We start from the raw sequence: 25,707 nt of genomic DNA, 5'->3' as shown, positions 1-25,707 counted from the left end.
TTGGTTATTTCTCTCACAGTAGTATTCGAAATCAGATTTACCACTACACTTTAGACTTTCATTCCCGAGCTCTAGCTTGAAATATATTGGTCTAATTTTAGCCATTCCCCAGTCATCACCGTTAGATTCTATTGTAATTCCCAGTGACGATGGATGAGTCATTGTTATAATACCGTAATTCGCCTTGGCATCTCCCTCACGTGACTATCTCCCCTCGTCACTTCATGGCAGCAACTTTCAGGAAAGCAGTAAGGTGATGCCATTGCGGTGCACACAAAAGTATAGACTCGGTTCCAAATTCTCCCAACATAAGGTTACGATGCGTAAGTCGTGATTGAACACGCCCTTGTTGACCATGGCCGTGTGAACTCCAGACCCGCAGCCTTCTTAAACTCCTATTGGCAAGCTTTCTCCTGGGCTATCATTGAACTGCTCGCGCGGATCTATGGATCACTTCAATGAACGCTGAACACATTATGGTCATCTGCGCAGGGTGTGGGGAATGACAGGGTGTAATCGTTCAACCGTGGCACGAGAGTAATCCCACTTCGATCCACAGTGGATGAGTGAGGCTGCAGAGACGGTGTTAGTGGGATTAGGTGCAATTTGCGGAGCTGTATGGCGTGGTCGACGAAATGGTTGGAATTAGCTTTCCACGGATCGCAGCTACGTTCGATTAAGAACGTATCAGTTCAATCGCGGCCCAAGCGGCATCCCACTTGATCAGAAATGAACGAGTGAGGCTAGAGAAACTACGTTAGTGTGATCCAAGGCGCAACTCACGGGCTGGCAGACGTGGCCGGGCTGCAGTAGGCAGAAAGCACCGCGGGAACCGCAGGAATGACGTCAGACACTGCCATCTGACCCAGCCGCTGCAAACTCTACACAAACAAACGTACAAACACGCAGTTCAACATAATATTGAGGGTTAACCCTCATCAATTGCTTATCCAAGAGCATCTGTCTTCGTGTCCAACACACGTCAACACAGCGTCCGGCGGCTGTACGTGGGAAGCAACTGTGTTGGTTCCTAGGCTGAATCTACATAAATGGAATACATTGCTACACGTGCCAAGTTGCTTGGCAAGTTCAAGTTCCACACAGTAGATTCATGGTTCACGGTCTACGTAAATGCCCTCACGGCATTGATAAGCCGGCTGATCTTTGAAGATGATTACACAATAGATCGAATTTTGTATCGAACAACTTCTCAGACCATGCAACTGCTGAGGTTGAACTTCCAGGCAGTTTTATCCTAATTTAATCCCGAACGCGGTTTCTGATAGCTGCGGGCCCGGATTTGAATAATTCGATTCTTTTTCTATTCATGTCTACAAAAGAAAGATTTTCTCTTACTGATTCAAGCTGTTGGAAAACTACCTGCCTATAATTGTTTTTGTCCATCGGAAAGGGATCCCATAAACTCGAAAGGAAAAGAAAATGGACCAGCACAGCGGTATATTTCTAAAATTAGATGAATCAACGTTGTAAGACTCAGACTGGCTGACGCAACTCTCTAGGAACTGATTCAAAGCCAACCGACGAGCAGGAGCAAGCCGTGGGTATTTCCCAAGAAGGTTTTAATTCAGATGAAGACTCTACATGGGATCAAATGAAATACTCCGAAGAAGATGACGACCTATTGAATATATGGGAATATGCATGGGACCTGAGAGATATGAGCAGCAGGGCATCCTCGGTATCTCCAACAAGCTCAAAGGTATTTGTGAGAGACGAAGAATTTTCGGGTGACTTGAGAGAGGTAGAGCAAGTCCGATATTCCTCGCCATGCTATGATTGCCATTTGACGAATGAGAAAACTGAGGGTAGGTTTCGTTTGCGGCTGACACAAAGTTTAACCCAGTTGAAACCAGTTGGTAGAGACTGACACATTATTGAAGATAGAGCAGAATTGATGCTTGATGGTCTTCCTTGGCTTTTGCGGAAACTGCAAATGCAGCACTCCGGGCAGAATGCCGTTCCAGACCCTCAAAGTACAACTACATTTGAAATGAGCCAAAGAGACATACTGCAAAATAATCCACCAGAGAACGGATCTAGCAACAGACCAGTTGTGGTCAGCTTTCGCGGCAAAAAGCCGCGTACCTCACGTGTAGCATGGCCGAAATAACCCCTTTCATTCATTCCTCGTTTCAGGGCATTAAGTTTTGACAAACAAGGGTAGCCCTGCGGGCGATAGTAAACCCTTCCTCACTTTGTTCGTTTCAGGGCACCGGTCATCACGGTGGAATTGTCACACTTGCACGGGGGCAACACCGAGTGGTGACCGGCGGGTTCTTCTGAGCCCGATTGGTTTACATAAAGGAAAAGTCAAGGAATGTGTCACAACTACTCATCAATGTAGACTAGGTTGTATGACTCAAATACATGAGGTTGTTGTAGCATCAGAAAGTCATCCCATAGAAAGGTAGCCATCTCCTCAAGTTACAGACCTGGCCTTCCAGTAGGTAGTGACAGAGCACTTTTAGCATTGTTGGTGTTAGGCTTCGTCTCCGATTGACACGGGTTGGGGAAGCATGGACGTGTCCAAGCAACATAGTCGGTGTCACCATCCTTCTTGCTCTTCCGCTTTTCTATCAAGGTGTTGTCGCATTTTCTTGGGATAGGAGCAGACCAGACCAACAATCGATTAAATTCAGAGTATAGTACTGCGCAGAAGCTTGCGCCTCAATTTACGGATTACGTGTAGCACAACCACTAGGACAAAAAAGGGAACAATAAAACTATTTGACGACCAAGGGCTGGACTGTATGCGAAGCTTAAAAGTAACTTTCCGTTTGTTCCAAGATGGAGGCCCCTAGCCGTGACCTTCTCATTACATCTTCAATCAACCCCTCAAAGGTCTTATCGTAATTTCAGAGCTTGAACTAACTTTCGTATTGCTGTCACAGACGCTTCGCGGTTCGTAATCTTTATAACGTCACTATCTTCTGGAAGGAAGACGGACAGATCCAGGCCAGCTTGTTCCATTTGTCTCTTGTCTTCCTCGCCAGTGGTCAGACTCACGGTCTCCAGTGAATCCGGGATTTCTTCTGAGAAGAGAAATGGGAGGTAGCAAATTGAGTCTTCCAATTCGATTGATTTCAATTGTGACAGGAACGCATTTGAATTCGCGGTGGATTTTATCGTACAATCCTTAGCTTCGAATGCTTCAAGTTCAGGTGCCAAGCGTATTATACTTGACTGAAATCTCTCTTCAACGTCAGAACAGGTTAGAGAGAGATATTTCAACGATTTGGATTTTCCAAGTAGTATCAAATTGTCGGCTTCCAAGAAACAAACATTCAGACGGGAGAGCCTTGGTAGCTTTTCCAAATGCACTGCCACCAGGCTGTAATGTTTTGAGGAAACTCTCCACGGGCCGTGATAGAAGTCCACTGTAAGAAGCCTGAGCGCTGGTAAGCCCGGAAGTGCCAATATATCAACACAAGAGTCTTCGATGACCAACTCCTGCAACTGGTTCCAAGAACGGAGAGAATTTTCCTCGCATATATTACCGCCAACGTACAAGCCTCTGTAATAAGCTTCGGTAAAATGCTTTGGCTTAACTACTTGGCTGCAAGCGATTCTGGGGCTAATTCAACATATTAGAGATATCAAAGGGATGTAGGTGATGGACACACCAGATACGCTCTAAAAGAGGCAATTGACGTAAGAATTCTAGCGCCGTGGGCCGAGATAGAACTTCCCAACAGTTAAATCCCAGATCTTGTATATGACCAGACCAATCTTTCAAAATGCGAGTTATTTCGGCTGGTGGAAGCTCGTGTCCGTTTAGTGTGCAAGGGACTGTAGACTCGAAAGAAATATCAAGGGTGAACTTGAGACGACTTGAGACCCAGAAACGCAAAGCTGTGCAAGTATTATAAAGAGACCAAATATCTCCGTGGTCTGAAACCTGAGAAGCGTTAACAATCCTCAGAAATCCTTTCGTAGGAATTATTTTCTTACACAATCCAATATTAAAAGCAAAACGTCAAGAGAGATATGGAGCAACATGTCCACTTCTGGACCCTGTGGGGAAAGCGTGAGCTTTTTCTATGGCCGTGGGCGTTTTATAAAAGGTGGCCCACGGGACTCCATAGAGCCAATTTTCGGAGGCTATATTTTGTCTTAAGCAACTTTTTGATTGTTTGATTGTATTTATTGAAATATAGAATGACGGGCCTCTAATAAAGTACTACTAATGTAGGAAAAATGACCGATACACCGTTTTGAACTTAGTTGAAACTTGAAATTTGCTCATCTGCCACAGTCTTTTTTGTGTTACAAGGAAGAGGATGCCAATCAATAGACTCGTGACTTTAAATATATAGCTAGGGTACCACATTGAACGCAAGTTAATAAAAAAAATTCCCAAAGCTGTATCTTTTAGACTGAACAAGTCATTACCCTTCAGGGTATTTTAAAACTGAGGAGAAGCTTTGTCTCGATGTATTGCTGCTCATAATCATCTTTGGAGGTCAAGATATTGTAAATCCTAAAGGTGAGCTACAGGTACTTTTTTTCAATTTCCTTGAATGTAGTTTAATTTGGTCAATTACACTTCAGTCAGCTGAGTATAAGAACAAATTTGCATTATGATCCTCTGCCGAGACAAGACAGGCCGTCATCAAAGCATGCCTATCAATATTATCAGCATTTTCCGTCAGTTATTTAGCTAACCATTTAACAGCCCTAAGTTTGCTTCTAAATGCCATGTTTGGAAGAGATAACACTATTTTTCAGTCACAATCTTCAGGAAATCCTCTATGGTTCATCCGGGTCATGACTATTCAATGCTGATAATAACATCAGAGTTATGTTCCGACAAGAGAACTTTACTCCAGCAGCATCAAGCGTCAATTGATAAGGCATATCTTAATATTTGAGAAATAGTTATGACCGGGCCTTGGGTGATAAATATATTATGAGATTACCTTGGACTTTGGTTGCTTATAAGGAAACCGAAAACAACAAAGTCAAAAAGAAAAAGCTTCTTCATTTATGTTTAGCAACCATGTTCATGATCGCCAAGGTTGTGATACTTGTTAGCTGCATGGTAACCTCGGTCAGAACGATGCTCCTTTCGGACAATGTTCCCAGGCTACAACAGGTTTCTAAGAAGCGTGGCATCGCCTATAATGCAGCATGTCTGGTGGACGCCTTGGTAAACAAAAAAGCTGATATGGTCTCGTGGACGTACAATTGGGATAGCAAAGCAAACAACGAGATGCTTCTTGATCTGGAATATGTACCAATGCTCTGGGGGAAAAAGGATTTCAGTGGTTGGAGAACTGCGGTAGAAAAGGCATTGTCAGGGGGTAGTTCCCATATACTTGGATTCAATGAGCCAGACTTAATGTCACAGGCCAACATGAGCTACTCCGACGCTGCTAAGTATTACAAGGAATTCATAACACCTTATGCTGCAAGGGCTCAGCTGATCAGCCCAGCTGTCTCATCTTCCACTATTAAAGGCCTAGGTCTAGATTGGTTTGAATGCTTCATCAGAGATTGCAAGGACTGCAGTATCTCCGGTCTTGCAGTGCATTGGTATGGCAACTCTGTCGATGAGCTCAAATCGTTTGTCTCAGATGTTATAAGCACAGCTTCTGCACACGGAATTTCTGAGATCTGGCTAACCGAATTTGCTTTGATATCTGACACCAATGGGGTTTCTGACGAAACCAAAACGGCCAAATTCCTCAATGAAGTTCTTCCCTGGCTTGACTCTCAGCCTGAAATTACTCGCTATGCGTATTTTTACTGCGCTAACGGCTATTTGGTTACTAACGATGCAGAAAACTTGATTGGAGAGATTTATATCTCCTCTTCTTCGTAGTCGTGAACACCAGAAGAAATTAATTGATTCATGTCAGACGTACGCATTGCTAGGCGTGGAGGGTGAATAGTCGAAATCTGCTGATTTTTATCGTCGATCATTTCCCCTTCTCTCGTCATTATCCGTTTGAGTATTGCTTTGTTTCGTAGGTATTTACCTCCAATAACTACACACAACAGACAAAGTAAGCATATTTACGCAGCAATAAGTTTTCCCTCTTCCTTTAGTCTCTTGCCGAAGCGACCGGCAGCTGACCATAACTGGGTGTCTTTAGACATATTCGTACATTAGACTGTGCCTCTTCCTGGGAACAATCTTATATTCCTGTTCCCGTTGTTAGATTTCCAGCAATGACATTATGACTGGTGCAGATCGCCGCCCTATAGTCATCACCTGGGTGGCAAGCGAGCTTGAGCTGGATATCGGACGGAATGGAATCATGGGTTAGGTATTGGGCCAAAAGTTTCGGCTCAATTATTTGTTACGGCGCAGTCTCTCCTAGAACCGCGATGGCCGCAGTACCACATAAATGGTTCGTGATCCCAGCACTATTATGCTATCGACCAAATCATCTCTAATTTCTATAAGAATACATGCTAAGCTATCGAGTATACTGCAGAGACCTTGATAGAATTTAGATAGCTAGTACCCGATGGTCTTTATGATATAGAGATAGGAAGAGCTTTGTGAGATTTATCGTGCACTCCCACCCTTGACAAGGCACTTTGGCTTGAAACCATATCTTATCCTAGTCCATAAGGAGTCAAGTCTGTTTATACCAAATCTCAGATATCGAGAAGAACTAAATGTAAAAAGCTTAGGATTCATCGTATTTGCAAGGATTTATGACTTTTTATTATTGTGTTCACAATATAGGGTCATTTGCGAAGCTTTACTGGCTATACTCGTTCGTACTTTGGTACTCTATCTTCATCTGTATGCCGTTTGCTATTCCTGTTAATGTTTAACACCGAGGCTAGGTGGCTTCAGTACCCTCAGAAGATCAGCAGTATTTTACAAGCAAGATGTCGAGCTTGGTTGAAGAACAATAAAAATATAAAAAGGAGAGCGCTTTTGCAGCTTCCTGCGTTGTCAAGCAGAAAAGTGGTAAGTCAACCATCTATTCATTTACCACATCTCTGACCAGGAGTGGATATGGCTTTGATCCATTGTGTGTTCGTCGCATGAACAAAAATATGACATGACTGATGATTTCGTACGGCTGCCATAAACCCTTGATTTCCAGGACTCTGATGATATTGCAATGACAAAAAAGCAACATTAAGCAGAAATTCGATCATCAACCGAAAAAGACGTGTCAGAACCGAATATATAAGCGTGTCGTGGAATACTAGTCAGACTTGTGACAAATAAGGAATGAATTGCAACCAAAAATTCCTCTGACTGCAAAGATGATGACTCAAAATTACTAATCACTACCGAAGCGAAAAGCCAGTTTCATAGATTATTGTTTCGATCCTACCTATACTAGCCTTCTTTCGTTAGACCATATGCTTCAGACCGTTGTCCGTTTCTCTCCGTACATTCTATTATTAGCTTCTTCTATTCTATTATCATTTGCTGGAATAGCATGTACGCATGCTTCAGCTCCTCAGAGCCGCGTTTTTTTGGTGAGAGTGCAATCAACAGTAGCAAGCCCATCAGAGTCTCTAAATAATGCAGGCAAAAATCACGACCTCGAACAACTTTGTTAAGATGCCACGGTTGGATCACATTTTACTCACGAGCACCGAACCTGATCAAACCAAGATCACTGGCGGCAATGTGTCACGCTTTAGCACTGCCAGTTATCCCTTAAGTGTTATGCCTACTGCGATAGATGGAAAGAAAGGAGTCCCTTCTCGTTACTCTGAGCGATCCATCTCCGCTGTTCCAGATTTTTATTTGATTGGCCTCTGGGGTTATTGCGAGGTCTGGTCTAATGCTTCAAGCTGGATCGTTACTCGTTGTTCTCCTCCGAATTTTCAATTTTGGTTTAATATCACGGCCATTCTCCCCTGGACAGAGCTACCAACTTCAAACTCGTTGTCGAAAGCTACGGAATTGTACCATATAGCATCGATATGGATCAAAGCAGCTTTTATCATTGCGTTCATGACTAGCAGTGTAATGGTAAGCGTCGGCATGATGTTTGGGCTTACAGTGCACAATGCTCCGAAAGGTAATCTTGTTATGGGCATAATCGCCAATGTAAGTGGTTTTGGTGTCTATAAAACTTTAGGTCTGACATTTGAGAGGAGGTGGCAGCAATCTTCACTTTAGCCTCCACAGCATTGGCAACGGTAGTATTTACTATTCTCGTGAGGCAAATAAATGCCATATCTGCCCAGAACGGGATTGAAGCATCCATAGGTCTCCCCGGTATTATAACTATGTGGCTCGGAGCATTATGTTCTTTAGTTGCTGGAATCACATGCATGTTTATCACCCGCTTCTCGAAGTTTAAGGTATTGCATTCGAGTTAGTGAGAGAGTATTTCTTATTTCATGATGACTATGGGCTACATAATATCCAGGTAAATATTTAATTTTGCTCCGGTTTTATAATGATTGCAAAAAGATTTTATGAGAAGAACTATCGTACAGTATCTATCAAGTCCTGTAGCTTTGAATACTTCCAGTCTTCCACCAACGCCTGATGCGGTGTATTGAGTACGCACTAATTTAACTATAACCATCCTTATGTAGCTCGGGCACCACTTTTCCTTCTAGAGAAACGGCGATCTTTTTTCATTTCCTCAGTATGGTTCTAGAGGACTCATGCTTGACAAACTGTACCTGACTAAGCCGTTCTGTATTATTCTCCGAATTGTGTGGCTGCTTTAATGAAAAGGGAAGTTTATTTGCCGGTCGACAGCCGATCCGAACTTATAGTGACGTCTAATTGTCACTTCTAAACAGGCATCTTGTAAACCAATCTCAGATCTAAATTAAAGCCGCCTCCAGGAACAAGATGCAGGTACCGGACGGCTCTAAAGGGAGCATGATCAGGAAAAATAGAGATTGAAAGAAGAACATAACGGGAGGTTTAGAATTACGTGTACAGTAACAAGTTAAATAGAATTACCCCAAATTCTAGATAGAGTTTCAATCTATCGAAATTAGTTGGTATTTCAGTATGCGATCATGAAACAAAATTTACAGAGCACTGAATGTGTGGTACAGTACAATATGAATGCTCCACCAGATACAGTATTATAGTCGTCTTCTTCGATCTAAGTTATTTCAAACACATGCTCTCAGCCTGAATTTGATTCCAATGCCAACTTACAGAGACACGACCTTGATCAAGATTGGCGAGCTGCTGGAAAACGCCAGGGCTGACATCTATAAGTAGATTGTTCTCGCTGTTTATACATAGCTCATCATAATAGGAATTTCTACAGAACCTGTAAAATCATCTTCGTGACGCCTTAAAGATGAATTAAATTTATGAACCTGTAGGTTCAGTTCGTTCAGCTCTTGATTTTCTTTGTGCATAGCTCAGATTACTTGCCTTAGAGGATAGGCCCTATTTTCTGCGTTCACCTTATCCCTTTGGACTTGCGATTGATTATTTCTTTTTCTCGAGAGTTCGCTTCATGCCTCACTCGCTTACCGATTACGTTAGGCCAGGCAGAATTTTAGGTAGTTAATGATTCTGGCGGTGAGAATAGCTCTATTATATTTATTTAAAATCTAGAACGCTCACTTGATTACCAACAAAGAAGAAGACTTGAAAAATGGAGAATTTGGAGGGCTTACATCTCACAAACCGACTTTAAAATCACTCTGAGGATTCATCAGGCTTCCGCTTTGGTTTAAATTGTGCCATCCGAAGATTGAGTAAGCTCAAGCCTGCCGCAAAAAAAAGAACATCTATTGAACATAAGATAAGTGGCTTCGCATATGATGATTGATATCGAGTCGCATGCGTTGTTAAGCTTGCATAATCCTTAGTATATAAAGACTAGAAACCCAAGTTGTTCTCCTGGCCGTAGTTTGCTTCTATTTCGAAGCCAACGAGTCCGGGTAAACAGCAACTATGGTTGAGATAGAACAGATCGTTAAGGAAATCGGTCGCTAATAAAGGGAAAAGGCGTACTAGCGCACATGTTACAATCTTTTCAAGCTATTACAAGACTTAGTGGCTCAATCTTCAGACGACTTACTTTGCTTCATTCTTATGGCCACTTATCGTCCTCAAAAGAAAGTCAATCCGTTCATTAAATCGCAGAAGCCCTACAACAGTCTATTAAAGATATTTACGACCGTGAGAATCTTGCAGAGTCAGATTTAGAGAATTTATATCCTTGCCAATTTTCGCGCTAGACATAGATGCATAATTAGGCCAATTTACCCCCATTTACAATTAATCCTCTTAAGCCGCTATTAGATAAGCCGTAGTTCAAGCAACATGGCATTAAGTAAAACCCTTGCTCGCAATCAGGTTTTGTGTTGAAAAGAAGTTACAGCACTGTACAGTAGCATCTTGTCAAATCTGCAAAACTATTTCTATTTCCTGTGTCTATCACTTTAATTCTAATGTTCAGATATGCGGATAATTACTGTACCAAAGACGAGATTAGTATCATATCATCCACTCAATACGAAAAATATGATATCTCTGCAGTTCTGGCAGCGACTGCCGTATCTGATGTTTATCTTTATAGGATGGCCTTATACTACAGTATTGTACAGATAGCGATGTCGAGCCTGCGTAAAAAGACAACAATGTTGATGTTGCTAACTATCGAGCCAGCTGACTAAATCGTGTTTCTTATCACCTCCTTCAGAGAAGAACAAACCATTTCTACAGAACCTGGCCAGCAATTTGCAAATGCCATGTGCTTTTGGTGCTATGATCATACAATATTCCGAAAGCATAGTAGTTGGCAAAACGACATGCTTTCATCAGTGCGCTTGTGTGATCGATAAGCTGCCCGCAATCCAAGTAGATCGTCCAGTCATTCTGCTGATAATCAACAAACTGCTCAGACTTTGAGTTTAGGATCAGGCAATACTTACGTCATTGCAAAAGAAGAGACCTGAATCATCCACGAAGGCAACTCGCGTGCAACTCCTTGGTGCCGCAACACACTGAACATCTTTCAAAGCATCAAGATGTTTGATATTTTCATTTGTGGAGCTTACGTAAGAAACGCCATGTGTCCAATCGCATTGGGGTAGATCGGACTGATGGTTGGTCAATTATTGTCTATGTACATAGGTCAAGGATAGCGGAGATCAACAACATCACGCTTTTTTATGAGAACATCATCAGAATGAGTGGGAACAGGGAAGCTTGGAGAATCAATGACCTACTTCACGATCAGTATTTAAAACCTTTCCATCTAACGGGTTTCCGACTTACTCCTCTTGGAGCTGGATGGTGCAATCCATGACTGACAGGCGCAGGCCCAGCAAGCTTTAAAGTATTAGCATGATATCCTTCACGCCATGATCTCTACTCACAACTTGCGCACCAAGAGCACAAGAGACAATGATTGCGTGGATGATAGCCATCTTTATGAAACGATTGATTCAAGAATTTGAGTTACTAGGTCTAGTGAAAAAGAATACAGTTAAGACAGGCACACCTCGATGTTTATATTTTATCTCTACCAAACCTGATTCAAAAAAGACTAACCACTGTTAGACTCAACAAGGAAAAAACAATGCAGATTTGAAAGCAGCGATTTATTCTGCTGCGAGGGTATAAATTGATCTTTCGTCTACCAGGAAATGATAGACTGATAGTGGAGGGGTTGGTTAATTTATTGAAACCGTCAATTACGGAGACCAGCCTTGTCATTCAAAAATGAGGTACTTTTTCTCTAATCAGCAGGGAAAAAAGAGCCTCGACTCAGGAATGCGTATCATATTTTTGGGGATCTATCTATGTTTAATCATCAAAGAATTATTGGCTTTTCTTCTTCTTTTCCTTGATCATATTTCTCTCCGTTTTCATGACCGTGTTAAAGTATATAAAGCGAGTTTTCCAGCAGTTTGTTCGCCTTTTAGAGTATTCAAGTCCAAAGGTGGTTTTCCATATTCTGTTAAAAATGCTCTTAAAAATTCTTCTCCTCTCCTGGGCTGTTATCATCAATGCAGAGACCCAAATTTATCAATTGTCTGAAAGTACCTGTGGGTTATTAAACATATGGAAGGGAAAAGGTTACAATGAGAGCTCTGCCAAGTATGTACTAGCAGGGCAGGAAGAAACGGTTTCTCTCTCATCCGATTGCAAGCGGCGTCTTGAGACAGCTATATCTAAATGTAAGCTTTATTAAAGATTTCACAACACCCCGACTGACGTTTTACAGGCTTGACCAGCTCTGAAGGAAATTGTAGCGAGTTTTCGCTGTTGTGGGCCAGCTCTACAGCAGCCAACCAGAGCCTCAATAGCGGAAGAGCGGTCAAGAGATCTCAACCCAGTCAAGGAAATGCTAGCTGTTCATGCGTAGCTCTTAAGTCATCTTCCACTGCCGCCTCGTCTTCCACTCCCGAGCCGTCTTCCAGTATCGTCTCGTCGTCTACTTCCCAGTCCTCCGCAACATCCATCAGCAATCTCCAGTCAAAAACCGTATCCACTACACCAAATTCTGTGATTTCATCATCTACAGCAGTTTTTGGTGGCAATAATTCCGGGAGTGATCCTGTCTGCATAATCAAGTTAACGGACTTCAATTCAGAACCTCGTGGAAGGTGCTATTGTTCAGACAACTCATGGAGAGAATGGGAGCTTGGCATTTGCGAAGTAGTTTCATGATAAACGGTGATAATATGCCTATTTCAAACAAAATGTTCGTTTGAATTGCAGAATTGATTTTCACTGATGAAATCTCGGCTCAGAATTCGAGCCAGTCAATAACGCCACCACCTCCTGGATCTGGTACTACACACTTCTAATTTCTGTAGATATAAGCCTTTTTTGATAGTGGCTATTGGAACTTGTGCGTAGGTTAATGTTCTATGGTCATGCTCTGTACATGGACGCCTGGTTATAGACCTGCGAGAAATGACTGGCTTTCTCAGAAAGGTGCTCAGTTTGGAAGTCCCAATAAGTTTGACGTGATTGATCTAACCCGTTTTCCTTAAACAATTTTCTTCTAAGTCTTCAATCAAGGTAAAATCAATCCACTTTTTCGCATTTAATAGCTTAAATAAGATAAAAGAGCACTCGATTAGTTGACGTATAGATTAATAAATATACGCTGATTGTTGTGAGATCAAATAATTCCTTATAAGTCAGAAAATTAGAGACATTATGATTTAATATTGTCCTTGTAAAAATATGTACTGCATTTTGAAGTTTTATACATATTTCCGCACTTCTGACGACAGTTTTGATCAATATTAGTTTTTACAACCCTAATACTGTAATATCATACAGTCTTCAAAGCAAAATATATAATATTACTGCTATTTATCAATTAGAAAGCAGACCAATTTCTTAATCTTTCATAAGGGAAAGAGGGTTCTTTTAGTTAGAACCACAGAGGTGACCCAAGAACCCATTAATGGCTGTTATTTTTATCAAAATTACTTCCCAAAGTGTTTTTATGTCCTGAGAATTTATTCAGGGCCACTGTTGACCTTCAGATCATGGATACTCTGGGTTGAAGTCAGAACTTGAACAATCCCTCGCAAAAATTTTCAAGGAGTCGTCTGTAATAAAGGCCTTATTGAAACTTCTTCGAAAACTGTTGAATACGCTGTGCAGCTTAATTAATACCTAAAGTCGCTCGATGATGTTGACCGGACACTTAATAGCTTAATAGGCATCGAGATACCTCAAGGCTCTATTGATGGCCCTTCTCCTCGCTATCTTCAGTGGTCCAAGCAGACGGCTATTTAATTCTCAGACCCTCCCAACATTTTTCTTTTAACACTTACAACTCATTCTAATAGTATGGCTAAGCTCTTTTCTCGTATTGCTCGGAAGCTCGGCTTTGTGGGTGTCCATATTACGGTTGTACGTCAACGCCATGGCACATTTAAAGTGATTGAATCTGCTTTTCCTTGTGAATTTGCCCTCAGAGTTTGTGAAGCCCTTCTAATAGGTGCCCTGTTGAAGCTGGACTGAACTGGCGCAATAGGTTGATACACATCTTTCCTTTCCATACGAATGCCAGCCTCTTGGCAAAATCGACCATGACGTTTCTCTAGAGGAGAAGAGTTTTATTTAAATAGATGCTGACTTAAGAACTATGATACGATATATGTATCAGGCATCAATTCAACGGCTGCAGCGAGTCCTATTGCGGTCCAGTTGACTTATTGTCTGTTAGCGCGTGGAATACAGATAATTGAGGTTCCTTATGCGTATTCACTCAGTAATTCATCTGAGAATTTCTGGTTCTGGAATAAGCAAATGCGGAACCCTGACATCGTTACACAATTCAAACTTGGGTCCGGGCTGGTAGAGCATGTGAAATATTTATGCTTGGCTAAATGGGCAGCAAATAGAGGTCTTTGAAGTTCAGAAGCTACATATGTACAATTCACAACGTGCACCATTTGGTAGTTTGACTTATACTAAATTTACCGTCCTTGGACAGGAAAATCTCCGCGGTAGGTGAATGCATTTCGGAAAAGGACAACATCGAAGGTTGTACGACCTACATCAGCCGAATGGGCATCGGTGACTGAAAGTGTTTCCGTATATGAGATACTACAAGCTTGACTAGAGTCTACAGAAATACTGTTCAGCACGAAAAGGTATAAAAAAGCCTGAATTCGCGTTTTTTGATATTAGTCGGTTAAAGAGGCAATAATCGATTCAAACCTGGGAAACTTTAAAATTGCATCGATGTCCCTGGTAATTACTTGCTCCATAAAAGTCTTTTTAACAGTATAAGAGAACGCAGAAACCTTATAAAAGTGACATTAGTGATAACTAATCGACCACACAGGATCACCGTGCTTCCCTATGTTCAGCGTTACCGCTTGTCACTCGAAGCCTAGCCCGACGACAGTTTTCGGCACCAGGTGAAAGTGTATTTGTCATGTCCCTTGTCAAGCTGTCACCATATCCTTTATACCGCTTTTTCCCCGCGGACAAAAGACCGAAGTTTTTGATCTACCGCGCCGGCCGAGGGGCTCTGGGCCGGCTCGCAAATGCGTGATTCACCTGGTCGGAAACTTCCTTGGTCCATGACGTGAGGTTCTCGAGATAATCGTGATTGCTGCCGATGTCGCGCTTAATCTGACTGCGCATCCGACCGCACGTGGTTAACAGACAGATTTGCAGGGTTTAGGATATAGAGGATGAGGGCCTAACTTGCCTGAACTCCTTTTGTTGTCTACCGATACGCTGTCAGTGAGGGGGTCTCCCTGTAGACTGAGCAGACTTACTGGGCAAATAACTTTTTGAGCTCGCTGCCGTACAATGTGAGTTTCGGCACGCGATGAACGGTAAAGTACTGACTCAATCTCTACTTGGCAGCTATATCAGGATTAATGACCCATCTTCTGCGGAGTGTCAGCAGATGTCCCGCACCTCTCCAGATTTTGCATCACTTGGTGAAGAGGCTCGTCAATCGTGAGACCGTTCGCGCTTTTATCTGCGTTGCTCGGGGTGTGTGTTGCTTCTACCTGGGTCTCATCGGCCTGCCTGGTGGACACTGTCAATGCTTTTCCCCATGACATTTCCTGCGGGGTCACGAACAGGGCTAAAGATAGCTGGTTTGGGCGTATACTGTCCTGTCCCAACACCATTGTGGCTGATGGAGGGGCATAGTCTCTAGTTATTCGGGAACCGGCGATCAGCGGCCCATTTAGCAGCGGACTGGCGCTACTGAAGTCGTACGCACTTCGATTCGGATCTTGAAACCCTACATAATTGATCATCTTCCAGGGGGTCTGCTAGCTCAAGCAGTTCTTCGCAGCTGGGATCCAGCATACTGATCGCGCGGAGATAACACAGCCACGCATCCGAATCATCAGGCTCCATTAGGGGATATATGCTGGGCTTTTGCCACAAAGTACTGGAAGATAAGCAATCTATTGCACAGGAATTGCTTCTTCGTGGGAGAAGAATGAATGATATGATATTAGACGCAGCTAGAACCAAAGATTAAATAGACAAACGCGCCACCATAAAGCCGGATATTTATCTTTGCTGTAAACTCTCAAGATTCTCCTGCCAACTTTCCTCACCATTGAACTGGTTGCCGGAGGAAGAGGGTAACCCATAGGGGGCACTTGCTGGTTGACGCAGGATCGATTTTGCTGGATGAACGGCATGTTGCCCGCGGGCTTCGGGATCACCGGAAACTGGGACGGAGGCGGCCGGTACCCATCCATTGGTCCAGCTTGACGCTGGTCAAACGGCCAGTTCCCAAATCTAGCTGGATCAAGTTTTTTTAACGGTCTATCCCCTACGACTAGCTTAGGTCCAAGAAAACATTCTGCGGAAGCTTACTCCTAGTTAAACCCTATTTGTATAAACACAGCAATTAAAAAAGAGGTTAGACTACAGTGAATTGAATGCTGTGAAGATCCTGTTGGGTATTGGAGCAAGAATTATTTCGACCGATGTCATCCATCTATAGCACAGAAAGATCCACGTGATCACAGGGCGGGATGGCCGATCGCGTCTAGATAGATTATTGACTCATCCAAGACCACGATACCCTTGCGGTAATTGCTATTGGGGAACTTTATCATAGTACCCCCTATGATTTTCCTGTCGGAGTGATAACTGGGCATCGGCAACCATTGTGATCAGAGGATGGTGGCAAAACTTATGTCAGCTTATCTCGGCTCTCAGTAGAGGTATTTCACTTACAGAAGCGTTTTACTGTAAGTGAAATACCTCTACCAGGTGTTGTAGGGCCATTTTAGCAAGAGGAAGTATGACAGTGTTTCCAATTCCGTCTAATTTCGTCTTTATCTACAGTATACATAGTGTACAGTAGTGTTCGAAATCAGCTATACCTCCACACTCTTCCAACTTGATTGCCGGAAAGTATACCCGGTAAACGCTAAACCCTTTTGGAGCACCACTCTGTTTTGCTGGCAAAACGGTAATGGTATTTGCTTTGCTAAAATCGATGAGTCATCGTCTTAGCATGGCATGGTATCATGTCCCACGGTGGTAATGTAAGTTACAGATACTATTTCGGCAAGCGGTCTGAAAACCCAAGGTCGGTTATGGTATCCAATCAGGGCTCGTTACCCTTGGAATTAGTTTCCGACAATTAAGTCATAAGAGTATAGAGGTATAACTGATTTCGAAAACTACTGTACTGTACCACAACTTCACTCCAATCGATTTCTAAACCCGAGAACCTGTCCTTTCCACCAAACCCACACTCACAATGGAGGATCTTCACGGCCAATTTAGCCAATAAACCGTCACCTTTTCAGCTCGAGACTAACACAAGGAAACGCTCCGCTAGCCGAACTCACAACAAATCCATATCCGCAGCAAAGTCATTGTCCAGATTCTTGACTTCGGCATTGCCCGCATTCTCGCGGTTCCTATCACAGCAAATGCGGACACTTGCCGTCCGTCTCATTCGCAAATTCATTAAAACTGCCCCACGAGGGTAGCCTAATATCGTAAATGGTAACAAAATCACGACCGGCTTTATCGGATGAGACTCGAGGTTCACCGTTCAGGAAGCTTGGAACAAATACAGTGGGTCTTCACGTATTTACAAAATTGTTGTAGCTTGCATAACGCTTGCAGCGAGGGGTCAGGGTAAATGATACACACACACACACAACCTGTACCCCGAGAACACAAGAGGAACAGAGTACCGCAGGCGTGGTTGTGTACCGAGCAGGAACTAACCAGAGCCGCGTAGGAGACATACTCATTGATGGCATCAGCCATGCAGAATGCCAAGGGCATGTTGAATGAATCGGGGTGGTCGAGGCCAGGGATAATTGGGCTCGCGTGCGTAAATCGTGATTGAACACGCCCTAGTTGACTATGGTCGTGTGGACTCTAGACCCGCAGCTTTCTTAAACTCATGTATTGGCAAGCCCTGGACTACCATTGAACTGCTCGCGCTGATCTATGGATCACTTCGATGAACGTTGAACACACTATGGTCATCTGCGCAGGGTTCGGGGAATGGCAGGGTGTAATCGTTCAACCGTGGCACGAGAGTAATCGCACTTCGATCAACAGTGGATGAGTGAGGCTGCAGAAACGGTGTTAGTGGGATTAGGTGCAATTGCGGAGCTGTATGGCGTGGTCGACGAAATGGTTGGAATTAGCTTTCCACGGATCGCAGCTACGTTCGATTATGAACGTATCAGTTCAATTGCGGCCCAAGCGGCATCCCACTTGATCAGAAATGAACGAGTGAGGATAGAGAAACTACGTTAGTGTGATCCAAGGCGCAACTCACAGGCTGGCAGACGTGGCGGGGCTGCAGTAGGCAGAAAGCACCGCGGGAACCGCATCCACTTATAACGTTACAAACAAAAGTACAAACACGCAGTTCAACATTATATGAGGGTTAACCCTCACCAATTGCTTGTCCAAGAGCATCTGTCTTCGTGTCCAACACACGTCAACACAGCGTCCGGCGGCTGTACGGGGGAAGCAACTGTGTTGGTTCCTAGGCTGAATCTACATAAATGGAATACATTGCTACACGTGACCAAGTGACTTGGCAAGTTCAAGTTCCACACAGTAGATTCATGGTTCACGGTCTACGTAAATGCCCTCACGGCATTGATAAGCCGGCTGATCTTTGAAGATGCGTACACAATAGATCGAATTTTGTATCGAACAACTTCTCAGACCATGCAACTCCAGAGGTTGAACTTCCAGGCAGTTTTATCCTAATTTAATCCCGAACGCGGTTTCTGATAGCTGCGGGCCCGGATTTGAATAATTCGATTCTTTTTCTATTCATGTCTACAAAAGAAAGGGTTTCCCTTGCTGATTCAAGCCGTCAGAAAACCACCTGCCTATATTTGTTTTTGTCTATCGGAAAGTGATCCCACAAACTCGAAAGGAAAAGAAAATGGACCAGCACAGAGGTATATTTCTAAAATTAGATGAATTAACGTTGTAAGACTCAGACTGGCTGACGCAACTCTCTAGGAACTGATTCAAAGCCAACCGACGAGCAGGAGCAAGCCGTGGGTATTTCCCAAGAAGGTTTTAATTCAGATGAAGACTCTACATGGGATCAAATGAAATACTCCGAAGAAGATGACGACCTATTGAATATATGGGAATATGCATGGGACCTGAGAGATATGAGCAGCAGGGCATCCTCGGTATCTCCAACAAGCTCAAAGGTATTTGTGAGAGACGAAGAATTTTCGGGTGACTTGAGAGAGGTAGAGCAAGTCCGATATTCCTCGCCATGCTATGATTGCCATTTGACGAATGAGAAAACTGAGGGTAGGTTTCGTTTGCGGCTGACACAAAGTTTAACCCAGTTGAAACCAGTTGGTAGAGACTGACACATTATTGAAGATAGAGCAGAATTGATGCTTGATGGTCTTCCTTGGCTTTTGCGGAAACTGCAAATGCAGCACTCCGGGCAGAATGCCGTTCCAGACCCTCAAAGTACAACTACATTTGAAATGAGCCAAAGAGACATACTGCAAAATAATCCACCAGAGAACGGATCTAGCAACAGACCAGTTGTGTTCACCGACAGTGGAAAAGACATAGGAATTGACAAAGGATAAATTATGTCTCACGTATTCTAGCCTTTCACTATTTTTCCATACAATACGTCAACTTTACATACAGTGGCTGATGGCCCCCTCCTCAGAAATCCTTGCTTGTACCATTTTATCGACAACGGTTGCGTCATAGGCTCTACGGCGGGGCAAGATCAGAAATGTCGTCTAACTGGTTTCCTGTTGAAATTTCATAGTCACATCTTTTGGCGTAGCAGTATGCCGACCTACTCTTGCTTCTTGATTCGGAGAAACTAATTCCGACATCCGCTGTGCACAGCACTGTAACATTACAGTACATGGAACCATTTAGAATTGTTCTGTGAGTGTAGAATCCTCTTCGCAGTAATCATGCGCCATCTATAATCTACACGAGTCTTCTGTATCAAGACTTGCTCCGAGGTGATATCATACGCTTGCCTCTTTCTATTAAAGTATTTTAATTAGCAATCTAATCCAGTTGCACCTTTTCTACCTAATGATAACGACCAACGGCCCCACCTCCTTTACAAGCTTGTGATTATAGCTCTAACAGCAATATACGCATGTGCTCGTCAGCTTCTGTCGAAGAATTTCACAAATTACTTACCGTCGAGGAAGCAGACCAGATCTGCCACCAATTCTATGGCGGTCAGTGGCTACCAGAATGCCAGGTCCTGTGGAGTGGACTACGCCGCCAAGTAAACAAAAAGTCACAGTCGCTGACCACTGAGCTTTCATCGAGCCAAGCCATCTGGGTATATCACCGAATTGGTACAATAAGATTAGGTTTCAAAAATGATTCATTTGCTGCCTGTCGAGGCACTGCAAAATAATGCGGGACGCAAAAAACATATTCGTCTTTCTTTCAACTTTCCCCACTTGAACGGTCATGCCACATCTGTGCTTTCGGTTTGGTTTGAGATTGGTACGGTACTCGGCAACGCATGATGAGCTGGCTCTTGGTTCCTGCACCAAAGTGGGGCGCTAATAGGAGTGGCCACCGCCTGCGTGTAAGAGCTTGCAGTAGATCTCTGTGTAAGGCATCAGATGAGGAACGGTCGCTCGAATTGAGAGTTGTGTCTTATTTCTCGTAGGGATGCGTTGACCTATTGGGGAACTACTTATTAGTGGCATCAGCCATGAAGAAAGTTCACGACGTGTTGAACGACTCAGGGTGGTCAAGTACCGAGATACATGAGCCCACGAGTTATGCACGCGATTACATACGCCCTTGTTGACCACGATCATGTGAATCCTGGATCTATACTTTTGTTGAACTCCTGTATTCGCAAGCTTTCTTCTAGGCCCGCGTTGACCGCTCGTACGGATCTATAGATCATATTAGTGGGCATTGAACACGAGATGGTTACCTGCAATCCAGCTGCGGTATCGCACGCAGCCGTTGGCCGACACAGTGAGTGACAGCAGGGTCGGCGTGACTGCATGGTTGACCCTGACTAGTGGACTATGTTAAGGTTGGTCAACCACGCACGGGAATGCACAAATAGTCCGTTGATCGAGCGGCGGCGCTGAACAGCTGCATGCGGCGTTCGCTTCGGCATCGACTGCGTTTAACGTATAAGCGAGTCGTTGAACTAGGACTTCTGCATCGTCTTAGCTGATGATCCCGTGTTCACCTATGCCAGCCGTACGGACACGATTCGTGCCCAGGCCCATATTTACCCGCGAGTAGATTTTTGCATCATTGCGAGGAAGTCGGTTGAACTGCCGAGGATGTTTAGACTGCGCTAAGCAGGTTTGTCGCATGGACGAGAAATGACCTATGTTCAATGGATGCGAGACTTGTGTTCTAGTGGTTTGGACCGCAGGTCAATGGAAATGAGAAGGTGTATATGTTCACTGCGCCGAAGCGGAGTCCAATTCGATCAACAATGGACGAGTGAGGCGAGAGAGACAATATTGGTGGGATGTTGGGTAGAGTTGTGGGGCCGGATGGCTTGGTTAACGCCGAAGTGGTCCGAGAAAGCATTCTACGGATTGCAGTTACGCTCGATCGAGAACTTATCAGTTCAACCACGGCCTAAGCGGTGTCCCACTTCGATCACCAACGTATGGGTGAGGTAGAGAGACTATGTTGGTGTGATCCGAGATGCAGCTATAGGGGCCGGGTGGCAGGATCGGGCTACAGCTGCACTCGACCGGGAGGATCTATGTTCAACTGCGGTCCAAGCGGGATGCAACTTGAACTTTGTTCCGGTCACAAATGGACCAGTGAAGCGGACGATAGAGTGTTGGTATGATCTCTACATGTAACTGCACTGAACCGGGAATGTCTATGTTCAACCGCGATCCGAGCGGAATGCAGCGCGAACGTTATCCCTGATCAACAATGACCCAATGAAGATGAAGATACGGCGTTGGTGTGGTTAGAGGTACAGCTTGCGGGGCTAGATGGCAGGGGCAATGACCAGGTCGTTCGAAATAGCATTGAACATCTACTAGACCCAGCTAACCAGATTCAAAGCATCTTTCTTGAACGGCGGCCCAAGCGGAACACAATATGAGCGCCACCCCTGGTCAACAGACAAATGAAGCTAGCGAGATAATGTTGATGTGATTGAGATGCAGCATGGGAGCCAACTTAGCCGATCAACCGAAACGCAATTTGAGCAGGTATGCTTTCGGTTTTGCGTGGGTCTACACTTTTGCGATGCATCCAACGCCCTCATGAAGCCCAAAGGATTTGGTGGCATATTCTGCACAGCACGGTAGCGACATCGATCCTGAAAATCCTATAGTTTACACCCAGGTGCGTTTTCTCACATGCACAGGCCCCCCTCAACCGTCCCACTCCTCGACACTAAGTCTTCGGCTAAGGGGCAGTTTGTCTCCGGATATCATATCCCACAGCCGACCCATCATAAAAGATCCATTGGTGGACAATTTTATTCTGCGATGACAGGGCCTGGAGCACGACAGCCGCTGTAAGTAGCCTTTCCGGGAACGCCCTTCGCCTCGCAGCGCAAGCCAGCCGATCCCACTGAGGACACCCTGAAAGTACTGTACTAGATCGACTACGCTCGTGTCTTTCTGCCGGATGTGCTTAGAGAGGAGGATACTACGGCATCGCCGCTCACTGTAGTACTGTACGTCCCTGGACTCGTAGACGATCATGATGGGCTACGGCAACGACGTCTGGAGCAAGGCAGGTTCCATCAACTAGGGTGTCAATCCCACTGCTCGCTGGCATGACTCACTCATATGCTGTGAGTGGTTGGCTCCGTTCCTCTACAGGACTTTGGTCGTCCAGAGACCCGCCTTTTGGCCCCAGACCCCGCTCTCTCCTCTTGCCCTTAGGCCTTAGATGGACTGGGATCAGATTCTGCGCAGTCCCAGGGCAGTTTCGCGAGCGACGCCGCCATTTGTCGTTCACTCCACATTCACCCTGTGCCTGTCTTTGATCTCTAATCTCCTCGTAGTCCCGTTATAAAGTGGTAGCGCCTAAGATTTAGCGTGCTATAAGCGACGCTTAAGCGCCTCGTGACGCACGCGTCTAACATCTTCCGAGACCTAACTGCGTGAATAGTTAGCTCTCTCGACCACGCCAGGGACGGCCTGGACCGCCGGCGCTCGTTTGGCCGATCAGAGATAACAGGCGCTGTGTATGGCGCACATCCCTTCCCACTAAGCCGGATCGGGTACGATCGTCCAGGCTCGCTCCGACGCGCGCCACCTCGGTACGGTTGGACTCTTGACAACTCCAAGTATAGTTTCCAACGAAAGCCACAGACGTGCACGGATCGCGAAAAAAGTCCCATGATTGGAAATCAGGCAATCTCCTGGGATACGTTGCGTGCGCCCTGTTCGATACCGCTGTTCAGCTGTGAGAGATACAGGGATCAATTGAAGCTCGAACGGCTGCCTCTCTACGATGCATTTGCGCGGCGACGGGGCAGTGCAGCTATGGCGAGGCACATAATACAGGCGTCATGCGCTGTAGATCATGTTCTCTCCACGACGAGCCCCTATCCTTGTCCTATGTCACAATACGCAACTACGGCACCGAAGCCTCTAGGGATGCGAGAAGTGCTCGTGCCTCATCAACAGACTCGAATTTAATTCTGTTGATTTACCAGTCACTATGGCAAGTCACACTAGATGCTGTGGCAATCACTCTTTCCCCTTCGAGCTCTCACCCCTGGCCGCCAGGATTACCATCCAATTAGAAGGCACGACGAAACGCCACAAACTACAGTATCTCTTTCGTCTCCTGGACCACAGGAAGAGGCTCTCAAAACTTGATTTAGGGTCTCGACCGCACCGGATCAGCGGACCTCCGTTATGCTTAACTGTACCGCCTACCGCTCGAAGCCTAACCCGATGCCAGGCCACGGCGCTAGACAAGGTTTTCGTCGTCATTTCCTATCACTCTTATTTTCGCTAAAGGAAGTTCGTTCTCGGATCTACCGTGCCGGTCGAGGGGCTCTAGGCTGGCTCGCGAATGCGTGATTCACCTGGTCGGAGACTTCCTTTGTCCATGACGTGAGGTTCTCGAGATAATCGCCGTCGCTGCCGCCGTTGCGTTTGATCTGACTGCGCACCGACCGCACGTGATTAGCGAACGGATTCGCGCGGTGATGAAAAGAGTGAGAGCGCAACTTGCCTGAATTCCTTCTGCTGCCTAGGTAATATAATATCAGTACGGAATCTCCCTGTGAACCGAGCACGCTCACCGAGCCAATAACTGTTTGAGCTCGCTGGCTCGCAACGTGCGCTCCGGCACGCGAGATAGACGGAAAAGTGCTAACACGATCTCTGCTTGGTAGCTGCGTTTAGGAAATAGTGGCCCATCCTCTGCGGGGTACCGGCGGGAGTCTCGCACCTCTCTAGCCTTTGCGTCACTTGGCGAAGACGCTCGCCCTTCCTAGGCTTTTCTGCGTTGCCGTCTACAGTGCCGTCTGCCTAGCTCGTGGTGTGCGTTTCCCTCATCTGGGTCTGATCGGCGTGTCTAGTGGACACTGTCAGTGGCTTTTCAACGACATTCCCTGCGGGGCCACGAACCGGTCCAAGGACGAATATATTGAGCCAATTGTTAGTGTATCGGCCTACGGTTCTGGATCCTGTCCTAGCACCGACCCAGCTGACACAACGGTATGGTCTCCAGATGTTCCGAAGCCAGCGATCAGCGGCGGCCCCATCTGGTGTCAGTCTCTTCAGGATCCGGCTAACCCTATCAGAATCGTACCTACGTCGATTCGGATATTGTCACGTGGAATAATTGACAATCATGCTCGGAATCTACTGCCTCCGGCAGTTCTTCGGATCTAGCATTCTGATCGCCCGGAGGTAACCCAACCACGCATCCGAGTCGTCCAGCACCATTGGAGGAGATGTTAGGCATTACACAGACTACAAGACGACCGGCGATTTATCAACAGGAAGTGTTTTTGTGACGGAGAAGAATAGACGATATGAAATTAAATATAGCTAGCACCAAAGAATAAGTAGACAAGCGCGCAAACGTGGAGCCAGATATTTATCCTTGCAATAAGCTCTCAATGCCTTCCGCCCAACCCTCCTCACTATCGAATTGGTTGCTCGAGGAATTTGACGGTTGCTCATAGTGGGCGTTTGCTAGCGAAGCCAGACCTTGGTTCTGCTGTATGAGCGGCAGGTTGCCCACGGGTTGCTGGGTCACCGGATGTTGGGGCGGTTGCGGCCAGTACCCGTTCATCGGCCCCAAATGATTTGGGTCAAACGAATGGCTGATGAACGCCGGTTGTACCTGGTTTGTCTGCGGGTTCAGTCCCCACGGTTGGTTCGGGTCCGAGATCGCGTTCTGCGGAGGCTGGCCGAGCTGAGACGTCGACTGTCTGTTGTTGTTGGCAGTGGAGACGGGGCCCGCGAGCTGATTCGGAACAGAAGGTATACCTATGCTCATGGTGGCTCGCTGCTTACCGAGCACTTCAGATGAGCTGCCATTCAATAAGTCGTTGACCATGGGTGGCGGCGAGCCCCCGCTGGTCTCGAATATAGGCGACTGTATCCCTAAAGCCTTCAATTTGGCGCCCAAAAGGGGATCCACGGTACTCGTAGACCTAGCTGCTTCGAGCTTCCTCAGGATCAGGACGCAGGCCTGCGTTGCTATGCGATACTTTCTCACGCATTCCCGGTGGCTTCGGAGAAAATTTATCTTGACGCGGATAAAACGTCAGAAATGGATCCCCCTGAAACGACTCCAGACTCACCACG

The 25,707-nt window shown here is 45.3% G+C and overlaps 4 protein-coding genes across 4 annotated transcripts; 2 read left to right on the top strand and 2 right to left on the bottom strand.

Annotated features, from left to right (window-relative positions):
- Window positions 1-2,808: 2,808 nt before the first annotated feature.
- On the top strand, window positions 2,809-3,039 carry N7498_007883 (uncharacterized protein; the record flags this gene model as incomplete). The annotated part of the gene is made up of 2 exons (XM_058454945.1): window positions 2,809-2,870; window positions 2,913-3,039. 2 exons carry the CDS (start codon window positions 2,809-2,811, stop codon window positions 3,037-3,039), a joined length of 189 nt encoding a protein of 62 aa, XP_058307194.1.
- A 1,981-nt stretch (window positions 3,040-5,020) lies between these two features.
- On the top strand, window positions 5,021-5,845 carry N7498_007882 (glycoside hydrolase family protein; the record flags this gene model as incomplete). Its single annotated transcript, XM_058454944.1, has 1 exon — window positions 5,021-5,845. The coding sequence occupies one exon, from the start codon at window positions 5,021-5,023 to the stop codon at window positions 5,843-5,845; it is 825 nt and encodes a 274-aa protein (XP_058307193.1).
- A 9,461-nt stretch (window positions 5,846-15,306) lies between these two features.
- On the bottom strand, window positions 15,307-15,567 carry N7498_007881 (uncharacterized protein; the record flags this gene model as incomplete). The annotated part of the gene is made up of 1 exon (XM_058454943.1): window positions 15,307-15,567. One exon carries the CDS (start codon window positions 15,565-15,567, stop codon window positions 15,307-15,309), a length of 261 nt encoding a protein of 86 aa, XP_058307192.1.
- A 9,424-nt stretch (window positions 15,568-24,991) lies between these two features.
- Window positions 24,992-25,456, bottom strand: N7498_007880 (uncharacterized protein; the record flags this gene model as incomplete). The annotated part of the gene is made up of 1 exon (XM_058454942.1): window positions 24,992-25,456. One exon carries the CDS (start codon window positions 25,454-25,456, stop codon window positions 24,992-24,994), a length of 465 nt encoding a protein of 154 aa, XP_058307191.1.
- Between the last annotated feature and the right edge of the window lie 251 nt (window positions 25,457-25,707).

This window comes from Penicillium cinerascens (assembly GCF_028974065.1).
Source record: "Penicillium cinerascens strain IBT 15544 chromosome Unknown contig_9_segment0_segment0, whole genome shotgun sequence".
NCBI lineage: Eukaryota > Fungi > Ascomycota > Eurotiomycetes > Eurotiales > Aspergillaceae > Penicillium > Penicillium cinerascens.
The sequence above is the reverse complement of the archived record's forward strand: the minus strand, read 5'-3'. Positions and strand labels throughout refer to the sequence as shown.